The sequence below is a fragment of the Rutilus rutilus genome (genome assembly GCF_951802725.1).
Source record: "Rutilus rutilus genome assembly, chromosome: 10".
Lineage (NCBI taxonomy): Eukaryota > Metazoa > Chordata > Actinopteri > Cypriniformes > Leuciscidae > Rutilus > Rutilus rutilus.
In genome coordinates, this window is record NC_140215.1 from 32,635,231 (window position 1) to 32,655,098 (window position 19,868).

The following is a 19,868-nucleotide window of genomic DNA, read 5'->3' on the forward strand; positions in this document are numbered from 1 at the left end:
GTAACTAAAGGGATCATCTGTTAATAGGCTTGAAGTTGCAACTTCCTAAAATGACCACTAGAAGACACAATTTCACTAAAATGCTTCAGAATGCAGAAGACTATTAGTCAACAGGCAATACTGGTTGAAACTTCACATCCTATAGCAATCAATAATAGAATTCTTCATCCAATCATGGCATTTTGATTCAGACGTTTCCATGTCAACAGCGAAATGAATCTGCATCAGTCAGGTGGTACAACTAGAGCACTGCAAGTTGTTTACATTCATTATCACTGTAATATTATGCATTGTAGACATGAGGCAATTTAGTGCAGTCTTTCATCTTGTGACACTTTACAGACTCTGCTGTGTGTTCAAGCGTTTTGAAGGCGGCGAGGCTTTGGAGGGTGGGATTTCATGCATTGATTCCAATGAGCCATTATGAGAGAGAACAGCCAAACTAACACTGGAATACAAAATCAAATTCCTTGTTTTCCCACTTAAAAAAAAAAAAGAGAGGAAAATGGTCTTACAAGTGTGAGATTTATTTGGTGATAAACAGGGAAAACACACCATACATCCAATGGTTAAATCAGCACAGTTAACTGCATGCACAGCCACATTACTTATGGCCAGGACATTGCCCATAAGGGTAAGTTGGCGGTTCGGCTGCAGGCTTTCCTGGAGGCTTTCCTGGTGGTTAGGCTGCAGGCTTTCCTGGAGGCTTTGGAGGTTCGGCTGCAGGCTTTCCTGGTGGTTTGGCTTCAGGCTTTCCTGGAGGCTTCGGGGGTTCGGCTGCAGGCTTCACCGGAGGCTTCGGGGGTTCGGCTGCAGGCTTCATTGGAGGCTTCGGGGGTTTGGCTGCAGGCGTCACTGGCAGTTCGTCTGAAGGCTCCGGAGGTTCGGTAGAAGGCTCCAGCTCAGGCAGTTCTGTAGAAGGCTCCGGTAGTTCGTTAGAAGGCTCTGGAGGTTCGGCTGCAGGCTTTCCTGGAGGTTCAGCTGCAGGCTTCCCTGGAGGCTTTCCTGGTGGTTCGGCTGCAGGCTTCCCTGGAGGCTTTCCTGGTGGCTTTCCTGGTGGTTCGGCTGCAGGCTTTCCTGGAGGCTTTCCTGGTGGTTCGGCTGCAGGCTTTCCTGGAGGTTTTCCTGGTGGTTTTCCTGGTGGTTCGGCTGCAGGCTTTCCTGGAGGCTTTCCTGGTGGTTCGGCTGCAGGCTTTCCTGGAGGCTTTCCTGGTGGTTCGGCTGCAGGCTTTCCTGGAGGCTTTCCTGGTGGTTCGGCTGCAGGCTTTCCTGGAGGCTTTCCTGGTGGTTCGGCTGCAGGCTTTCCTGGAGGCTTTCCTGGTGGTTCGGCTGCAGGCTTTCCTGGAGGCTTTCCTGGTGGTTCGGCTGCAGGCTTTCCTGGAGGCTTTCCTGGTGGTTCGGCTGCAGGCTTTCCTGGAGGCTTCGGGGGTTCGGCTGCAAGCGTCACTGGCAGTTCGTCTGAAGGCTCTGGAGGTTCGGTAGAAGGCTCCAGCTCAGGCAGTTCAGCAGAAGGCTCAGGCAGTTCTGTAGAAAGCTCCGGTAGTTCGTTAGAAGGCTCTGGAGGTTCGGCTGCAGGCTTTCCTGGAGGCTTTCCTGGTGGTTCGGCTGCAGGCTTCCCTGGAGGCTTTCCTGGTGGTTCGGCTGCAGGCTTCCCTGGAGGCTTTCCTGGTGGTTCGGCTGCAGGCTTTCCTGGAGGCTTTCCTGGTGGTTTTCCTGGTGGTTCGGCTGCAGGCTTTCCTGGAGGCTTTCCTGGTGGTTCGGCTGCAGGCTTCCCTGGAGGCTTCCGGGGTTCGGCTGCAGGCTTCCCTGGAGGGATCCAGATAGTCAACTTTAGTCAGTCTGTTTAGAGGCATTCAGTCTCAGATACAGCACAAAACCCAAATACCAAGTTTTACTCCTCTTAATTATTAATCATGATCGTATTAATAATTTTTCGTATTAATTTTGTAAAGCCATCCTGTACTTTAAACCGTGCTATTGGCTAAATAATTTTTACATTGAGAACGATTAATTATAAAACAAGACAAACTGAAATGAGGAAGCTGACCCAAACATTAATATAACAACAAATACCTGCAAATGGATCCATACACTGATGTCCACATCCATTGCAGCAGCATTTCTCATTGTTCGGACAGTCACTGTCATAGGAACACAACTCAGCACACATTCCTGCTCCAAAATTTGTACTTGGACACTCCCCTGGCTTTGCTGTTATAGAGACACATGACAGAGAAACCACATCACTGAATACTGAATGTCTCATACGCTGTATGAAAGAGAAAAAAAAAAAAAAAATCGTAGGAGGATTTACCGGAATATTCAGTCCATCTACTTCATAGTTTCACGTTTAGTTCAATGTGTTACTTGCGGTTTCTTTGCAGTTATTTGTGAAACTTACTAGCAATTCCTGAGTGAAAACATTTTTTCAGGGTTTTTTTCTGGAAGACGTATAGCATGCATCAATAATTAAAACTCACTGAAAACAGGTGGCACACACGCGGACCCACAGGGAAATTGACAGCATTTGTGTCCTCCAGAGCAGTCTCTATCAGAAGTGCATCCTCGTCGGGAGGGCACGACCGTCAGCGTCGCCGGACACTGACCAGGCACTACAGAAGAGGATTCAAGAGGATCATTAGGGGAGACCAGGAAGTGCTGTAATAGTTTGCTTCAGCCTCACTTTATAATATTCACACATTTATCTGCTTCAATTCAAGTAGCTTAGAAATCTACCATTTTTCACTAAACTGCATCAATCGGTTTCAAAGACTGAGTGCAGATACAACCTACCCCACTGTAGTAGAGTGAATAATAGTGCAATGCTGATAGAAAGCATGGACATCAGTTAATATGTTGTATACAAATTTACTGGTGTACATCTTCAAAAATGATGCCATCCCCATGACCACCCTCTTTCTTTTAATGGCGGTTGGCAATGACCACCCTCATTTCCTTTTAAGCATTTTAATAAGCTACTCAACAGAAAACAAAACAAATATAGAAACCCACTATATATGTAAAATGCAGAGTTATCGGTTATAATTAGCTCCCCACGTTATATTGTAGGCTTATGCATTTCTTAAAACAAAAAAACCTTAAGCAAAAGTTTAAACTCAGGATTGATACAGTCCGGTAACAATTTTGCAGCCATATTGTAACACTAATGTTCGTGTTTAACAGTAAACAAAAATGCCTATTAGTGATTATATGGGTTACTTGTACAATGCATAAACTTATGACAGTTTGCATATTTACACTTTGCTTATTATTAAAACTAAACCAACATTCAAAGATGAACTTCCACTTGACGTCTGTACTGTATTTTTGTAAGCAGATGTGTCTGAAATCAAATTTTGTAAGGCACTTTATTTATGCACTTCTTCAGGCTGCGTAATGAAGCTAAAAGAACTTCTCACCTAGGACTCCAGCATCTGTTGCGCTCAAACAAGCAGACAGACACAATAAAACAGCACTAAACGAGCAGTACACTTGAGCTGTCATCCTCTCAACCTGCAAAAATCTCAAAATCAACTCTGCTGGAAGATGCACTGAATTAGTGAGTCAGGAGGGGCGGACAGCAAGGACCACAAAACTACAAAGAAAAATCCCTGTTGCTGCATCAAAATATCAGCTGAGTCCCAAACCAAACGCTATCAAAAGAGTTTAAAACACTTTTTGAAAATGCGTTTTTAAAGATCCAATTGGGGGTCTGGGTAACTCCAACCCTAATGAAATTCATTTGCCTGTAGCTTTCTAATATAGCCTAATCTTGAAGACCTTGATTAGCTTGTTCAGGTGTGTTTGATTAGGGTTGGATGTCGTAATAATGACCGTAATTAGGAGATGATTGATTGTTTTTATGGCAACACTATCAACGGCAAATTAATCTGCAGTGGTCAGGTGGTACAGCGATCACGTGGTACAAGTCGGAGTTCTACCACAAGTTACAAGTTGTAATTATGACTAAACTCCTACACCTAAACTCTCCAGGAAATGGATCTCTACTGGAGACTGGCATAAATCTGCATTGATCATCAAGAAACACGGGCATGTCTATTATTTGAATCTGAATTTTTCAATTGCTGATTGATTTGAATCCATGCAAGTAATTATGAATGAAAACAATGTTTCCAGCCACTGTAGTGAATATAGGGGAATACACAGCCACGGTTATATCATAGCCAATTTAATATTGGATGGTTTCATATGGATTGCATAATCAGATAATATTTGTTCACTCAAAGCTTTCTATAGACATATTTCTTATCGTGACCGAGGCAAGTAGCCTATAGAGCAGGGGTCAGCAACCTTTTTGTCATAAAGTGCCATTTTTAAGTTTCCGAGTTCATCACTGTGCCACAACACACACATAGCCTATATATATATATATATATATATATATACACGCACACACTCATATAAATACACAAACATTTTACATTTTCATAATGGCTTACACAGAAATAGTACAGAAATTTAAATATTTCTCTTGAAATTTGTTTTAGATTTAGATAGACAATTTAATAGTATTTATAACTCCTAACTAGAGATGCACCGATTACAATTTTCTAGGCCGATTCCGATTTCCCATTGAGTTTGACCTGCCGATACCGATTTTAGCCGATTCCGATGTCATTTTTTCTAACCACTTTACAGCCCACACAAATATTTTTTTTTCTATATATATATTTTTTTCATAAAATACCATATCAAACTGAATAATAAAAACAAGTTTAAATGGGTACATTTTATATAAATATTTTTGAGTCTTCATTTTCTTTTCTGACATAACCTAATCCAGTTCTTGTTAAAACACACTAGACATGCACATTCTGTGCATTTTGGGCACTTTTGTTTGAAATCATATTTATTTTGTTCATCAAAAGTGTGCTTTCACTTTAATTGAGCGTGAGCAGCGCAGACAAAATAGACTCGCTTCATTGCTCCTGTGGGGCGCTCACGCGCTGCTCCTGCTCGCGGTGTGAATGCACTCATTGATTAACATGCACGGCGAAAAAAAAATATTACACGTGCACGTGTGATGCTGATGTTGCGCGATGTTAATCATGGGGAGCCCGAGTGCATTTGACCGGCATAAAATCGGCATATGTCACGTGAAAATCGGCCAATTCCGGTCACCAGCGGATCAATCGGTGCATCTCTACTCCTAACTTAATAAAATACGCTTTTTTTACTATGAGGAATTATTACATCAAAATGTAGATCTGTGTGCAGGTAGACTACTTTATCTGAATGAAATACATACACTTCTCTCGCATGTGTTGCTTGTGTGCCAGCGGGCACGCGTGCCTTACCCCTCATTTACACTGCACACATCTGCGGCGCATTACGGCTGCGACACGGCTACCGGAGCTGATCGCGCCCATTCTAGTCAATGCTTGTGTTTACACCGGCCGCGACGCGGCGCGTTTCAGAAGCTTCCCAGAAACGGCTCTCCGCGCCGCTTCGCTAAATATAGGCGCCTAGTCTATTTTTGACGGACGCGCGTCCAAGTCGCACCGGAAATACAAAATAAAAGTTAAAAAACACTGTCAATTTCAAAATAAACACCATGTGCAGACTCCCAATTGTATTGCACACCAATATATCCTTGGTAGAAAGCATAGACTGTAAGGTAGAAACCCCCAAAATCAAGAAAAACCACGTCGGACAGGCAAATCACGTGGTCTCACGCATCCAGTCGCTTCGCTTCTGAAATGCTCCTGGTGTGAGTTGGCACCGTGTGGTGGACGGAATAAAACCTTGTCGGAGCCGTAATGCGCCGCAGACGTGTGCAGTGTAAATGAGGGGTTAGGTTGCCGACCCCTGCCATAGAGTTTTGGTTAATTTCTGTGACGGAGACCGAGACGGCAGAAAGCGCACCCTGTTTGTTTTCTTTATTTTACAAAAGCACAACATTTAATTGTTATTGTGAGTGTACATAAATAAATAAAAGTTTGTTCGCGTTTGTCGAACGCTAATTTAACATGCCCGAAATAAAATCAGATTTTAGAAGAATTTGTAGCGCCACTCGGACAGGTGTGCCAACACTTATTTATAAACTAACGACGTCTTCACCTACACAAAAACCTGCTCACTTCAGGCTTGAACAGAGATGTGGGTTGCCCAATTTTCTGTGTTAGAGAAAAAAAGCAGCTCGTACAAAGCTCCTGGATGTCACAATTCCTGTCGCAAATAGACAAGGAGCCACGTAGTCGGCAGGGTTCGAACCTGCGCGGGGAGACCCCAATGGATTTCGAGTCCATCGCCTTAACCTCTCGGCCACGACTACTCCCGCCAGTGAGTCACATGCTATTTTCATTTCTGGATTTGAGCATCAGAGAACACCGGGGCCAACTATCAATGTGGATCAATGTGAGCAGCAGAGGATCAACCCGGCGAAAATATTGTGTTGGCAAAAAGGAGTTCAGCGACGTCTTCACTACACGAAAAGACTGCCATGATCCGGATTTGGACTGGGGATGCTGCCCGCACAACGCAGAGTACTAAATGCTATACAGAGAAAGCAATCTTTCCACTCGCCCCGGGCCTGCACATACAGTGTCAACGGCAAGCTTCAGCTCAGTTCTCTCAAAGTCCCCCACCACCGCTTGCTCAGACAGTAGGGACTTTAAGCAACGGCCTCTGGTGGAACGGCAATGGCATTCTGTCGTTCTATTGCGCACGCGCGACATTAACTGCTACCTCGCGACGTTCTACTGTAACCGTCTACTACGGGAGAACAGCTGATTTGCCGTAGTCGTTACTACATGACAGATTAAGAAAGTTAATGTTATGTTTTAGGTTATGTGGCATTGTAATCGTTTCTGTATATCATTAAATGCCAAAAGCAACCCTTCTCTTGCTCAAAAATCACTTCCTTTTTTTGTATTTTGTTTGATGATTAAATTACCCCTACGCCGTCCTCTTTACTGTTGCTTAGTGATTTTTGCGCTCTTTAGCTACGGCAGTTAACGCTTACTTCCGGCTGCCGTTGCCGTTGCCGTTCCATCAGCAGCTGTTGCTTAAAGTCCCTAGTAACCAGTGTTGGGAAGGATACTTTCAAAACGTATTTCGTTACAGAATACAGAATACATGCCCAAAAATGTCATTTGTTACTTATTCCGTTACGTTACTCAATCTGAGTAACGTATTCTGAATACTTGGATTACTTCCACATTGAATTGCATTTTATAAGTGTTGGCCATCAAATCCTGCTTAATAAACAGGCCTGGTGATGCGGTGGTGATGCGTATGCCAATAAAGCACCTAAAAGCTGTCACAAAGAACCAGCAAAAGTAATAATTATGAATAGCCTATGTCAAATATAGAAAGGAGATATTTTAATTGTTTATTAATAAACAAGTGTTTTCTTTGTCAGTGTCGGTTACAAAGATGAAGTTGACGATGCTGACTCGTGATCTTCGCAGTAGCCTAGTGAACGCGCCAGAGAGAAATGCACATTTCATACGGATTACATGCAGAGAGCAGTTCTTTCGTGTTGAATTGTTCTGTTTAAAAGTAGACATGTCTGTGAGGCAAGTAGGGCCTTCTACCTTATACGCGCCCATTTCACACATACTCTGTGTGCAGTGCGTATGCGGTGCAGGAGCAGCACGCGCTGTAGTGCTTTCACATATGCTGCGTTTGCAGTGCGTAACTGATCCGTGGCTGTACCACAAACACATAGGCCTACACAATATTTGTATTTCAAATCCAGAAGTTATCAGCAACTTTTATTTTTAAAAAAGTTTGGTCACCGGTGCAATTCTCTTTGTAGCCTACACATATACACTCTTTAATAGACGTATTCAAGTTTAAACAATTTAAACAACGTATTAATCAATGCATTACTTCTATATAGATTATATATTAAGTTGTTCAAGCAAGTGGTAACATATTTAACTATGTAGGCTCCTTATATTAAAAATGCAAACATTTTAAATTAAAACTTAAAATTGACAAACACAGCCGACTATCATGCCTTTTCTTTTAGCATTTAAATTTAAATACAATAAATCTTGCATGCCACAAATAACTTGTTTTTCAACCTCCACGAATCAGACGAGTGTTGTTCATTATTTCGTCTTGTTTTCATTGCTTTACCCCGGTCTTAAAGTAAAAAGATGACTGTGAAAAAAAGCAGTACTTAATTAAAAACATTAATGGTGGTATTACTAAATTTAGTTTTATTTAATTTAATTAAATGCATTTATGGTTAAATTACTACATTTTCAGCTCAATCTGTGTTCATTTTGACCACGAAACATGTGCTGTCACTTTAATTCAGCGTTTGCAGCACAGCAGAAATAGACTCGGTGCGGAAACGATCGCTGCACTGCTGTAGCCTATACGCACCGCAACTGGAACGGATAAACGGACTGCAAACGCGTGCAGGGTGAAAGCTCTAAAAAACGAAAACGAAATTCACTTTAAAGAAAGGCTTTGTGTTTCTGTTTGAGGTCTCTGTGAAAGTTTTAAAGCAGTCTTTTAGTGCTGCTTTCAGAGCGCTCACGTCCGTAACGGAGAACTGTCACGACCATTGTTTTTTTCCTCATGAATGCGAATACGAAAAATTAAATAACATGAATATTTTATGTTCTGTGGAGAGCCTACCCTTCTTCATCCGGTGAGTAGTAATACTTTTGGTTTGCGCAGTGTAATTCACAGAATTACAAAAAAACAAAAAAAATGTTGCCACCTAAAAGTTAAAGATTTTTTTATTCCCTCATATTAAATATAAAACGCATGTAGACCGATATTTTTCTAATGTCTGGACTCCTTTATTAAGGGAGTATGGATAAACGGACGTTTCACTATTGTTATTAATTCATTTTCTGAGAATTTATATTTCAAGTTTTGACTGCAAATTTCATGTCCATAACGCTGGAATTGACCGATTAAAAAAAATGATCTTCAACTAGTTTTGTGGTGTAGGTCTACGTATTTGAAAAAAACTTACTTTAAGATGCTTCTTCAGGTTGGAGGTGGAGTCTTTGGACGCTGAAAGGAGGTTGGTTGCTGGCAAGCAGAGGTTGCACTGCACAGTTATATTTCGTTCTCTTGTGAAATGCTAATGTGAATGTGAATTTCCAAGATAGAAACGTATTCTTGCCCTGGCTCTGTTGTTTCGGCTCCATCTCTACCTCTAGCTCCCGCTGCTCCTCTTCCGACTCCATTGTGACTGATCACGCAAACCACACATTTTTTTCGTTTTCATATTGGGGCTTCTGGGAAATGCATGGAGTTGCCTTAATTTATTTAGAGAGTGAATAAACTCGTGAAACAGAGAAGTATCGTCATGTAATAAATTGATTTCAACGATGTAACTGTATTCTAAATACCAACTATTTAAATTGTAACTGTAACGGAATACAGTTACTCATAATTTGTATTCTGAATACGTAACGCCGGTACATGTATTCCGTTACTCCCCAACACTGCTAGTAACCAAGCATTACATCTTATCTTGAAGAGGAAGACCATCTCCCTCAAAGGTTGGGAAGAGCACAGCAAGAGATTAGGGGAGGTCTGCAACAAACCTTCACCCGAACAGGGACTTGAACCCTGGACCCTCAGATTAAAAGTATGATGCTCTACCATTGGAGCTAACCGGGCTTTTGCCAGGGAACAGCCACCCTTGGGATATAACAGCACTTTCTCCTTAAAGTGCTCATGCTTTGTCAGCTTAAAGTTTGTGGCATTAAAGGATGAAGACCACAATTTATAAAGGGACGAGAGAGATAGGTTGCTCCTTCCAAAGCTAGGAACACTGACATTGAAAGAGTGATGATCTGGGCCTTTTGAAACGATGCCCACTTCAGGCTTGAAAAGAGCCCAATTTCCTTGTTAGAAAAAAAAGCAGCTTGTACAAAGATCCTGGATGTCACAACTCCTGTCGCAATCAGACAAAATGACAAGGAGCCACGTAGTCAGCAGGGTTGGAACCTGCGCGGGGAGACCCCAATGGTTTTCAAGGCCATCGCCTTAACTTCTCGGTCACGACTACTCTTGAAAGTGAATCAGTGATAGTGGTAATGAGTCACATGCTATTTTCTTTTCTGGAAGTGAGCAGCAGAGGACACCAGGGCCAACCATCAATGTGGATGTGAGCAGCAGAGGATGCACTCAGCTAACATATTGTGTTGGCAAAAAGGAGTTCAACGATGTCTTCACCTACACAAAAACCTGCTCACTTCAGGCTTGAAAAGAGATGTGGGTTGCCCAGTTTTCCATGTTAGAGGAAAAAAATGCAGCTCGTACAAAGATCCTGGATGTTACAGTTCCTGCCGGAAACAGACAAAGAGCCACGTAGTCGGCAGGGTTCGAACCTGAACGGGGAGACCCCAATGGATTTCAAGACCCAAGCAGGGACTTGAACCCTGAACCCTCAGATTAAAAGTCTGATGCTCTACCGACTGAGCTAGCCTTAGAGTTATGTTATCCTCAGCTTAAAGTTTGTGGCATTAACCCCTTACCAGACAGACCCAATTTTGGCAAGTGGGGCATACATTACATACCCAAAATAAAAAGTCGTTCTGAATAGACACATAACCAACATATATTTAGAAAGCCAACTCTTGACAGTTTACAGTTCAAGACTCAGAATTAATCAGACTCTTATTAATATTGAGATATAAAAGCTGAAACATAAAAACAAAAAATATATATTAAGAGTGTATGTATTAAATGTATAAACATATTATGTGAATGCAGTATAACAACTTATAACCACAACCACAGTGTAGCCACTGGTGTGGTCATGCTTCATTTCAAATCTGAGGATGATATCTCTAAATCTATGAATTGTATATACATTTTCTAAGATGACGTCAGGGGAGTTTTTTAGAGAAGGCTGATAAGATGCTAATCAAATATGTTATTGCCCATTTACAGTCTATGACTAATGTCTGGTGAGGAGAACTGGCCCATTCATGCTTTATTGTAGTCAATGGACGAACCTTTGACATCTCTTTATTCTGGCATTATGGCTTGGCCATCTACGCTTTACATATTGCCTCACATTTACCCATTCATACACCGACGGCGGTATCAGCCATGCAAGGCGCCATCCAGCTCGTCAGGAGCAGCTGGGGTTAGGTGTCTTGCTCATGGACACCTCGACAGGTTGAACCACCAACCTTCCGGTTTGTAGACAACCTACATGAACCACTGAGCCACTCCAGTGTGAAACTGTCATCGGTGCAGTGTGCACACAGCAGCAACTGAACGTTACCCCAGATAGTCGTGCGGTGTGAAAAGAACAGTGACCCGACTACTCTGAAAATTGTGCAGTGTGAACTCGGCATTACAGGCATTCAGAACTCATTTGGTCGCAGGTAACTAAAGGGATCATCTGTTAATAGGCTTGAAGTTGCAACTTCCTAAAATGACCACTAGAAGACACAATTTCACTAAAATGCTTCAGAATGCAGAAGACTATTAGTCAACAGGCAATACTGGTTGAAACTTCACATCCTATAGCAATCAATAATAGAATTCTTCATCCAATCATGGCATTTTGATTCAGACGTTTCCATGTCAACAGCGAAATGAATCTGCATCAGTCAGGTGGTACAACTAGAGCACTGCAAGTTGTTTACATTCATTATCACTGTAATATTATGCATTGTAGACATGAGGCAATTTAGTGCAGTCTTTCATCTTGTGACACTTTACAGACTCTGCTGTGTGTTCAAGCGTTTTGAAGGCGGCGAGGCTTTGGAGGGTGGGATTTCATGCATTGATTCCAATGAGCCATTATGAGAGAGAACAGCCAAACTAACACTGGAATACAAAATCAAATTCCTTGTTTTCCCACTTAAAAAAAAAAAAGAGAGGAAAATGGTCTTACAAGTGTGAGATTTATTTGGTGATAAACAGGGAAAACACACCATACATCCAATGGTTAAATCAGCACAGTTAACTGCATGCACAGCCACATTACTTATGGCCAGGACATTGCCCATAAGGGTAAGTTGGCGGTTCGGCTGCAGGCTTTCCTGGAGGCTTTCCTGGTGGTTCGGCTGCAGGCTTTCCTGGAGGCTTTGGAGGTTCGGCTGCAGGCTTTCCTGGTGGTTTGGCTTCAGGCTTTCCTGGAGGCTTCGGGGGTTCGGCTGCAGGCTTCACCGGAGGCTTCGGGGGTTCGGCTGCAGGCTTCATTGGAGGCTTCGGGGGTTTGGCTGCAGGCGTCACTGGCAGTTCGTCTGAAGGCTCCGGAGGTTCGGTAGAAGGCTCCAGCTCAGGCAGTTCTGTAGAAGGCTCCGGTAGTTCGTTAGAAGGCTCTGGAGGTTCGGCTGCAGGCTTTCCTGGAGGTTCAGCTGCAGGCTTCCCTGGAGGCTTTCCTGGTGGTTCGGCTGCAGGCTTCCCTGGAGGCTTTCCTGGTGGCTTTCCTGGTGGTTCGGCTGCAGGCTTTCCTGGAGGCTTTCCTGGTGGTTCGGCTGCAGGCTTTCCTGGAGGTTTTCCTGGTGGTTTTCCTGGTGGTTCGGCTGCAGGCTTTCCTGGAGGCTTTCCTGGTGGTTCGGCTGCAGGCTTTCCTGGAGGCTTTCCTGGTGGTTCGGCTGCAGGCTTTCCTGGAGGCTTTCCTGGTGGTTCGGCTGCAGGCTTTCCTGGAGGCTTTCCTGGTGGTTCGGCTGCAGGCTTTCCTGGAGGCTTTCCTGGTGGTTCGGCTGCAGGCTTTCCTGGAGGCTTTCCTGGTGGTTCGGCTGCAGGCTTTCCTGGAGGCTTTCCTGGTGGTTCGGCTGCAGGCTTTCCTGGAGGCTTTCCTGGTGGTTCGGCTGCAGGCTTTCCTGGAGGCTTCGGGGGTTCGGCTGCAAGCGTCACTGGCAGTTCGTCTGAAGGCTCTGGAGGTTCGGTAGAAGGCTCCAGCTCAGGCAGTTCAGCAGAAGGCTCAGGCAGTTCTGTAGAAAGCTCCGGTAGTTCGTTAGAAGGCTCTGGAGGTTCGGCTGCAGGCTTTCCTGGAGGCTTTCCTGGTGGTTCGGCTGCAGGCTTCCCTGGAGGCTTTCCTGGTGGTTCGGCTGCAGGCTTCCCTGGAGGCTTTCCTGGTGGTTCGGCTGCAGGCTTTCCTGGAGGCTTTCCTGGTGGTTTTCCTGGTGGTTCGGCTGCAGGCTTTCCTGGAGGCTTTCCTGGTGGTTCGGCTGCAGGCTTCCCTGGAGGCTTCCGGGGTTCGGCTGCAGGCTTCCCTGGAGGGATCCAGATAGTCAACTTTAGTCAGTCTGTTTAGAGGCATTCAGTCTCAGATACAGCACAAAACCCAAATACCAAGTTTTACTCCTCTTAATTATTAATCATGATCGTATTAATAATTTTTCGTATTAATTTTGTAAAGCCATCCTGTACTTTAAACCGTGCTATTGGCTAAATAATTTTTACATTGAGAACGATTAATTATAAAACAAGACAAACTGAAATGAGGAAGCTGACCCAAACATTAATATAACAACAAATACCTGCAAATGGATCCATACACTGATGTCCACATCCATTGCAGCAGCATTTCTCATTGTTCGGACAGTCACTGTCATAGGAACACAACTCAGCACACATTCCTGCTCCAAAATTTGTACTTGGACACTCCCCTGGCTTTGCTGTTATAGAGACACATGACAGAGAAACCACATCACTGAATACTGAATGTCTCATACGCTGTATGAAAGAGAAAAAAAAAAAAAAAATCGTAGGAGGATTTACCGGAATATTCAGTCCATCTACTTCATAGTTTCACGTTTAGTTCAATGTGTTACTTGCGGTTTCTTTGCAGTTATTTGTGAAACTTACTAGCAATTCCTGAGTGAAAACATTTTTTCAGGGTTTTTTTCTGGAAGACGTATAGCATGCATCAATAATTAAAACTCACTGAAAACAGGTGGCACACACGCGGACCCACAGGGAAATTGACAGCATTTGTGTCCTCCAGAGCAGTCTCTATCAGAAGTGCATCCTCGTCGGGAGGGCACGACCGTCAGCGTCGCCGGACACTGACCAGGCACTACAGAAGAGGATTCAAGAGGATCATTAGGGGAGACCAGGAAGTGCTGTAATAGTTTGCTTCAGCCTCACTTTATAATATTCACACATTTATCTGCTTCAATTCAAGTAGCTTAGAAATCTACCATTTTTCACTAAACTGCATCAATCGGTTTCAAAGACTGAGTGCAGATACAACCTACCCCACTGTAGTAGAGTGAATAATAGTGCAATGCTGATAGAAAGCATGGACATCAGTTAATATGTTGTATACAAATTTACTGGTGTACATCTTCAAAAATGATGCCATCCCCATGACCACCCTCTTTCTTTTAATGGCGGTTGGCAATGACCACCCTCATTTCCTTTTAAGCATTTTAATAAGCTACTCAACAGAAAACAAAACAAATATAGAAACCCACTATATATGTAAAATGCAGAGTTATCGGTTATAATTAGCTCCCCACGTTATATTGTAGGCTTATGCATTTCTTAAAACAAAAAAACCTTAAGCAAAAGTTTAAACTCAGGATTGATACAGTCCGGTAACAATTTTGCAGCCATATTGTAACACTAATGTTCGTGTTTAACAGTAAACAAAAATGCCTATTAGTGATTATATGGGTTACTTGTACAATGCATAAACTTATGACAGTTTGCATATTTACACTTTGCTTATTATTAAAACTAAACCAACATTCAAAGATGAACTTCCACTTGACGTCTGTACTGTATTTTTGTAAGCAGATGTGTCTGAAATCAAATTTTGTAAGGCACTTTATTTATGCACTTCTTCAGGCTGCGTAATGAAGCTAAAAGAACTTCTCACCTAGGACTCCAGCATCTGTTGCGCTCAAACAAGCAGACAGACACAATAAAACAGCACTAAACGAGCAGTACACTTGAGCTGTCATCCTCTCAACCTGCAAAAATCTCAAAATCAACTCTGCTGGAAGATGCACTGAATTAGTGAGTCAGGAGGGGCGGACAGCAAGGACCACAAAACTACAAAGAAAAATCCCTGTTGCTGCATCAAAATATCAGCTGAGTCCCAAACCAAACGCTATCAAAAGAGTTTAAAACACTTTTTGAAAATGCGTTTTTAAAGATCCAATTGGGGGTCTGGGTAACTCCAACCCTAATGAAATTCATTTGCCTGTAGCTTTCTAATATAGCCTAATCTTGAAGACCTTGATTAGCTTGTTCAGGTGTGTTTGATTAGGGTTGGATGTCGTAATAATGACCGTAATTAGGAGATGATTGATTGTTTTTATGGCAACACTATCAACGGCAAATTAATCTGCAGTGGTCAGGTGGTACAGCGATCACGTGGTACAAGTCGGAGTTCTACCACAAGTTACAAGTTGTAATTATGACTAAACTCCTACACCTAAACTCTCCAGGAAATGGATCTCTACTGGAGACTGGCATAAATCTGCATTGATCATCAAGAAACACGGGCATGTCTATTATTTGAATCTGAATTTTTCAATTGCTGATTGATTTGAATCCATGCAAGTAATTATGAATGAAAACAATGTTTCCAGCCACTGTAGTGAATATAGGGGAATACACAGCCACGGTTATATCATAGCCAATTTAATATTGGATGGTTTCATATGGATTGCATAATCAGATAATATTTGTTCACTCAAAGCTTTCTATAGACATATTTCTTATCGTGACCGAGGCAAGTAGCCTATAGAGCAGGGGTCAGCAACCTTTTTGTCATAAAGTGCCATTTTTAAGTTTCCGAGTTCATCACTGTGCCACAACACACACATAGCCTATATATATATATATATATATATATATATACACGCACACACTCATATAAATACACAAACATTTTACATTTTCATAATGGCTTACACAGAAATAGTACAGAAATTTAAATATTTCTCTTGAAATTTGTTTTAGATTTAGATAGACAATTTAATAGTATTTATAACTCCTAACTAGAGATGCACCGATTACAATTTTCTAGGCCGATTCCGATTTCCCATTGAGTTTGACCTGCCGATACCGATTTTAGCCGATTCCGATGTCATTTTTTCTAACCACTTTACAGCCCACACAAATATTTTTTTTTCTATATATATATTTTTTTCATAAAATACCATATCAAACTGAATAATAAAAACAAGTTTAAATGGGTACATTTTATATAAATATTTTTGAGTCTTCATTTTCTTTTCTGACATAACCTAATCCAGTTCTTGTTAAAACACACTAGACATGCACATTCTGTGCATTTTGGGCACTTTTGTTTGAAATCATATTTATTTTGTTCATCAAAAGTGTGCTTTCACTTTAATTGAGCGTGAGCAGCGCAGACAAAATAGACTCGCTTCATTGCTCCTGTGGGGCGCTCACGCGCTGCTCCTGCTCGCGGTGTGAATGCACTCATTGATTAACATGCACGGCGAAAAAAAAATATTACACGTGCACGTGTGATGCTGATGTTGCGCGATGTTAATCATGGGGAGCCCGAGTGCATTTGACCGGCATAAAATCGGCATATGTCACGTGAAAATCGGCCAATTCCGGTCACCAGCGGATCAATCGGTGCATCTCTACTCCTAACTTAATAAAATACGCTTTTTTTACTATGAGGAATTATTACATCAAAATGTAGATCTGTGTGCAGGTAGACTACTTTATCTGAATGAAATACATACACTTCTCTCGCATGTGTTGCTTGTGTGCCAGCGGGCACGCGTGCCTTACCCCTCATTTACACTGCACACATCTGCGGCGCATTACGGCTGCGACACGGCTACCGGAGCTGATCGCGCCCATTCTAGTCAATGCTTGTGTTTACACCGGCCGCGACGCGGCGCGTTTCAGAAGCTTCCCAGAAACGGCTCTCCGCGCCGCTTCGCTAAATATAGGCGCCTAGTCTATTTTTGACGGACGCGCGTCCAAGTCGCACCGGAAATACAAAATAAAAGTTAAAAAACACTGTCAATTTCAAAATAAACACCATGTGCAGACTCCCAATTGTATTGCACACCAATATATCCTTGGTAGAAAGCATAGACTGTAAGGTAGAAACCCCCAAAATCAAGAAAAACCACGTCGGACAGGCAAATCACGTGGTCTCACGCATCCAGTCGCTTCGCTTCTGAAATGCTCCTGGTGTGAGTTGGCACCGTGTGGTGGACGGAATAAAACCTTGTCGGAGCCGTAATGCGCCGCAGACGTGTGCAGTGTAAATGAGGGGTTAGGTTGCCGACCCCTGCCATAGAGTTTTGGTTAATTTCTGTGACGGAGACCGAGACGGCAGAAAGCGCACCCTGTTTGTTTTCTTTATTTTACAAAAGCACAACATTTAATTGTTATTGTGAGTGTACATAAATAAATAAAAGTTTGTTCGCGTTTGTCGAACGCTAATTTAACATGCCCGAAATAAAATCAGATTTTAGAAGAATTTGTAGCGCCACTCGGACAGGTGTGCCAACACTTATTTATAAACTAACGACGTCTTCACCTACACAAAAACCTGCTCACTTCAGGCTTGAACAGAGATGTGGGTTGCCCAATTTTCTGTGTTAGAGAAAAAAAGCAGCTCGTACAAAGCTCCTGGATGTCACAATTCCTGTCGCAAATAGACAAGGAGCCACGTAGTCGGCAGGGTTCGAACCTGCGCGGGGAGACCCCAATGGATTTCGAGTCCATCGCCTTAACCTCTCGGCCACGACTACTCCCGCCAGTGAGTCACATGCTATTTTCATTTCTGGATTTGAGCATCAGAGAACACCGGGGCCAACTATCAATGTGGATCAATGTGAGCAGCAGAGGATCAACCCGGCGAAAATATTGTGTTGGCAAAAAGGAGTTCAGCGACGTCTTCACCTACACGAAAAGACTGCCATGATCCGGATTTGGACTGGGGATGCTGCCCGCACAACGCAGAGTACTAAATGCTATACAGAGAAAGCAATCTTTCCACTCGCCCCGGGCCTGCACATACAGTGTCAACGGCAAGCTTCAGCTCAGTTCTCTCAAAGTCCCCCACCACCGCTTGCTCAGACAGTAGGGACTTTAAGCAACGGCCTCTGGTGGAACGGCAATGGCATTCTGTCGTTCTATTGCGCACGCGCGACATTAACTGCTACCTCGCGACGTTCTACTGTAACCGTCTACTACGGGAGAACAGCTGATTTGCCGTAGTCGTTACTACATGACAGATTAAGAAAGTTAATGTTATGTTTTAGGTTATGTGGCATTGTAATCGTTTCTGTATATCATTAAATGCCAAAAGCAACCCTTCTCTTGCTCAAAAATCACTTCCTTTTTTTGTATTTTGTTTGATGATTAAATTACCCCTACGCCGTCCTCTTTACTGTTGCTTAGTGATTTTTGCGCTCTTTAGCTACGGCAGTTAACGCTTACTTCCGGCTGCCGTTGCCGTTGCCGTTCCATCAGCAGCTGTTGCTTAAAGTCCCTAGTAACCAGTGTTGGGAAGGATACTTTCAAAACGTATTTCGTTACAGAATACAGAATACATGCCCAAAAATGTCATTTGTTACTTATTCCGTTACGTTACTCAATCTGAGTAACGTATTCTGAATACTTGGATTACTTCCACATTGAATTGCATTTTATAAGTGTTGGCCATCAAATCCTGCTTAATAAACAGGCCTGGTGATGCGGTGGTGATGCGTATGCCAATAAAGCACCTAAAAGCTGTCACAAAGAACCAGCAAAAGTAATAATTATGAATAGCCTATGTCAAATATAGAAAGGAGATATTTTAATTGTTTATTAATAAACAAGTGTTTTCTTTGTCAGTGTCGGTTACAAAGATGAAGTTGACGATGCTGACTCGTGATCTTCGCAGTAGCCTAGTGAACGCGCCAGAGAGAAATGCACATTTCATACGGATTACATGCAGAGAGCAGTTCTTTCGTGTTGAATTGTTCTGTTTAAAAGTAGACATGTCTGTGAGGCAAGTAGGGCCTTCTACCTTATACGCGCCCATTTCACACATACTCTGTGTGCAGTGCGTATGCGGTGCAGGAGCAGCACGCGCTGTAGTGCTTTCACATATGCTGCGTTTGCAGTGCGTAACTGATCCGTGGCTGTACCACAAACACATAGGCCTACACAATATTTGTATTTCAAATCCAGAAGTTATCAGCAACTTTTATTTTTAAAAAAGTTTGGTCACCGGTGCAATTCTCTTTGTAGCCTACACATATACACTCTTTAATAGACGTATTCAAGTTTAAACAATTTAAACAACGTATTAATCAATGCATTACTTCTATATAGATTATATATTAAGTTGTTCAAGCAAGTGGTAACATATTTAACTATGTAGGCTCCTTATATTAAAAATGCAAACATTTTAAATTAAAACTTAAAATTGACAAACACAGCCGACTATCATGCCTTTTCTTTTAGCATTTAAATTTAAATACAATAAATCTTGCATGCCACAAATAACTTGTTTTTCAACCTCCACGAATCAGACGAGTGTTGTTCATTATTTCGTCTTGTTTTCATTGCTTTACCCCGGTCTTAAAGTAAAAAGATGACTGTGAAAAAAAGCAGTACTTAATTAAAAACATTAATGGTGGTATTACTAAATTTAGTTTTATTTAATTTAATTAAATGCATTTATGGTTAAATTACTACATTTTCAGCTCAATCTGTGTTCATTTTGACCACGAAACATGTGCTGTCACTTTAATTCAGCGTTTGCAGCACAGCAGAAATAGACTCGGTGCGGAAACGATCGCTGCACTGCTGTAGCCTATACGCACCGCAACTGGAACGGATAAACGGACTGCAAACGCGTGCAGGGTGAAAGCTCTAAAAAACGAAAACGAAATTCACTTTAAAGAAAGGCTTTGTGTTTCTGTTTGAGGTCTCTGTGAAAGTTTTAAAGC

At 42.4% G+C, this 19,868-nt stretch overlaps 2 protein-coding genes across 4 annotated transcripts; both read right to left on the minus strand.

The window, feature by feature from the left end:
* Positions 1-506: 506 nt before the first annotated feature.
* On the minus strand, positions 507-3,748 carry LOC311298534 (uncharacterized protein). Of its 2 annotated transcripts, XM_084421549.1 has the most exons (5): positions 3,420-3,748; positions 2,481-2,612; positions 2,074-2,211; positions 753-1,806; positions 507-663 (listed from the first exon to the last, which is right to left on the minus strand). In XM_084421549.1, exons 1-5 carry the CDS (start codon positions 3,502-3,504, stop codon positions 609-611), a joined length of 1,464 nt encoding a protein of 487 aa, XP_084277675.1. In that variant the 5' UTR covers positions 3,505-3,748; the 3' UTR covers positions 507-608. The 2 variants fall into 2 exon arrangements, with proteins under 2 accessions (XP_084277675.1, XP_084277674.1); XM_084421548.1 differs by having other exon boundaries at positions 648-1,806.
* Positions 3,749-11,848: 8,100 nt separating this feature from the next.
* Positions 11,849-15,161, minus strand: LOC311298535 (uncharacterized protein). 2 transcript variants are annotated; one of them, XM_084421551.1, is made up of 5 exons: positions 14,798-15,126; positions 13,859-13,990; positions 13,452-13,589; positions 12,095-13,184; positions 11,849-12,005 (listed from the first exon to the last, which is right to left on the minus strand). In XM_084421551.1, the coding sequence occupies exons 1-5, from the start codon at positions 14,880-14,882 to the stop codon at positions 11,951-11,953; spliced, it is 1,500 nt and encodes a 499-aa protein (XP_084277677.1). In that variant the 5' UTR covers positions 14,883-15,126; the 3' UTR covers positions 11,849-11,950. The 2 variants fall into 2 exon arrangements, with proteins under 2 accessions (XP_084277677.1, XP_084277676.1); XM_084421550.1 differs by having other exon boundaries at positions 11,849-13,184; positions 14,798-15,161.
* Between the last annotated feature and the right edge of the window lie 4,707 nt (positions 15,162-19,868).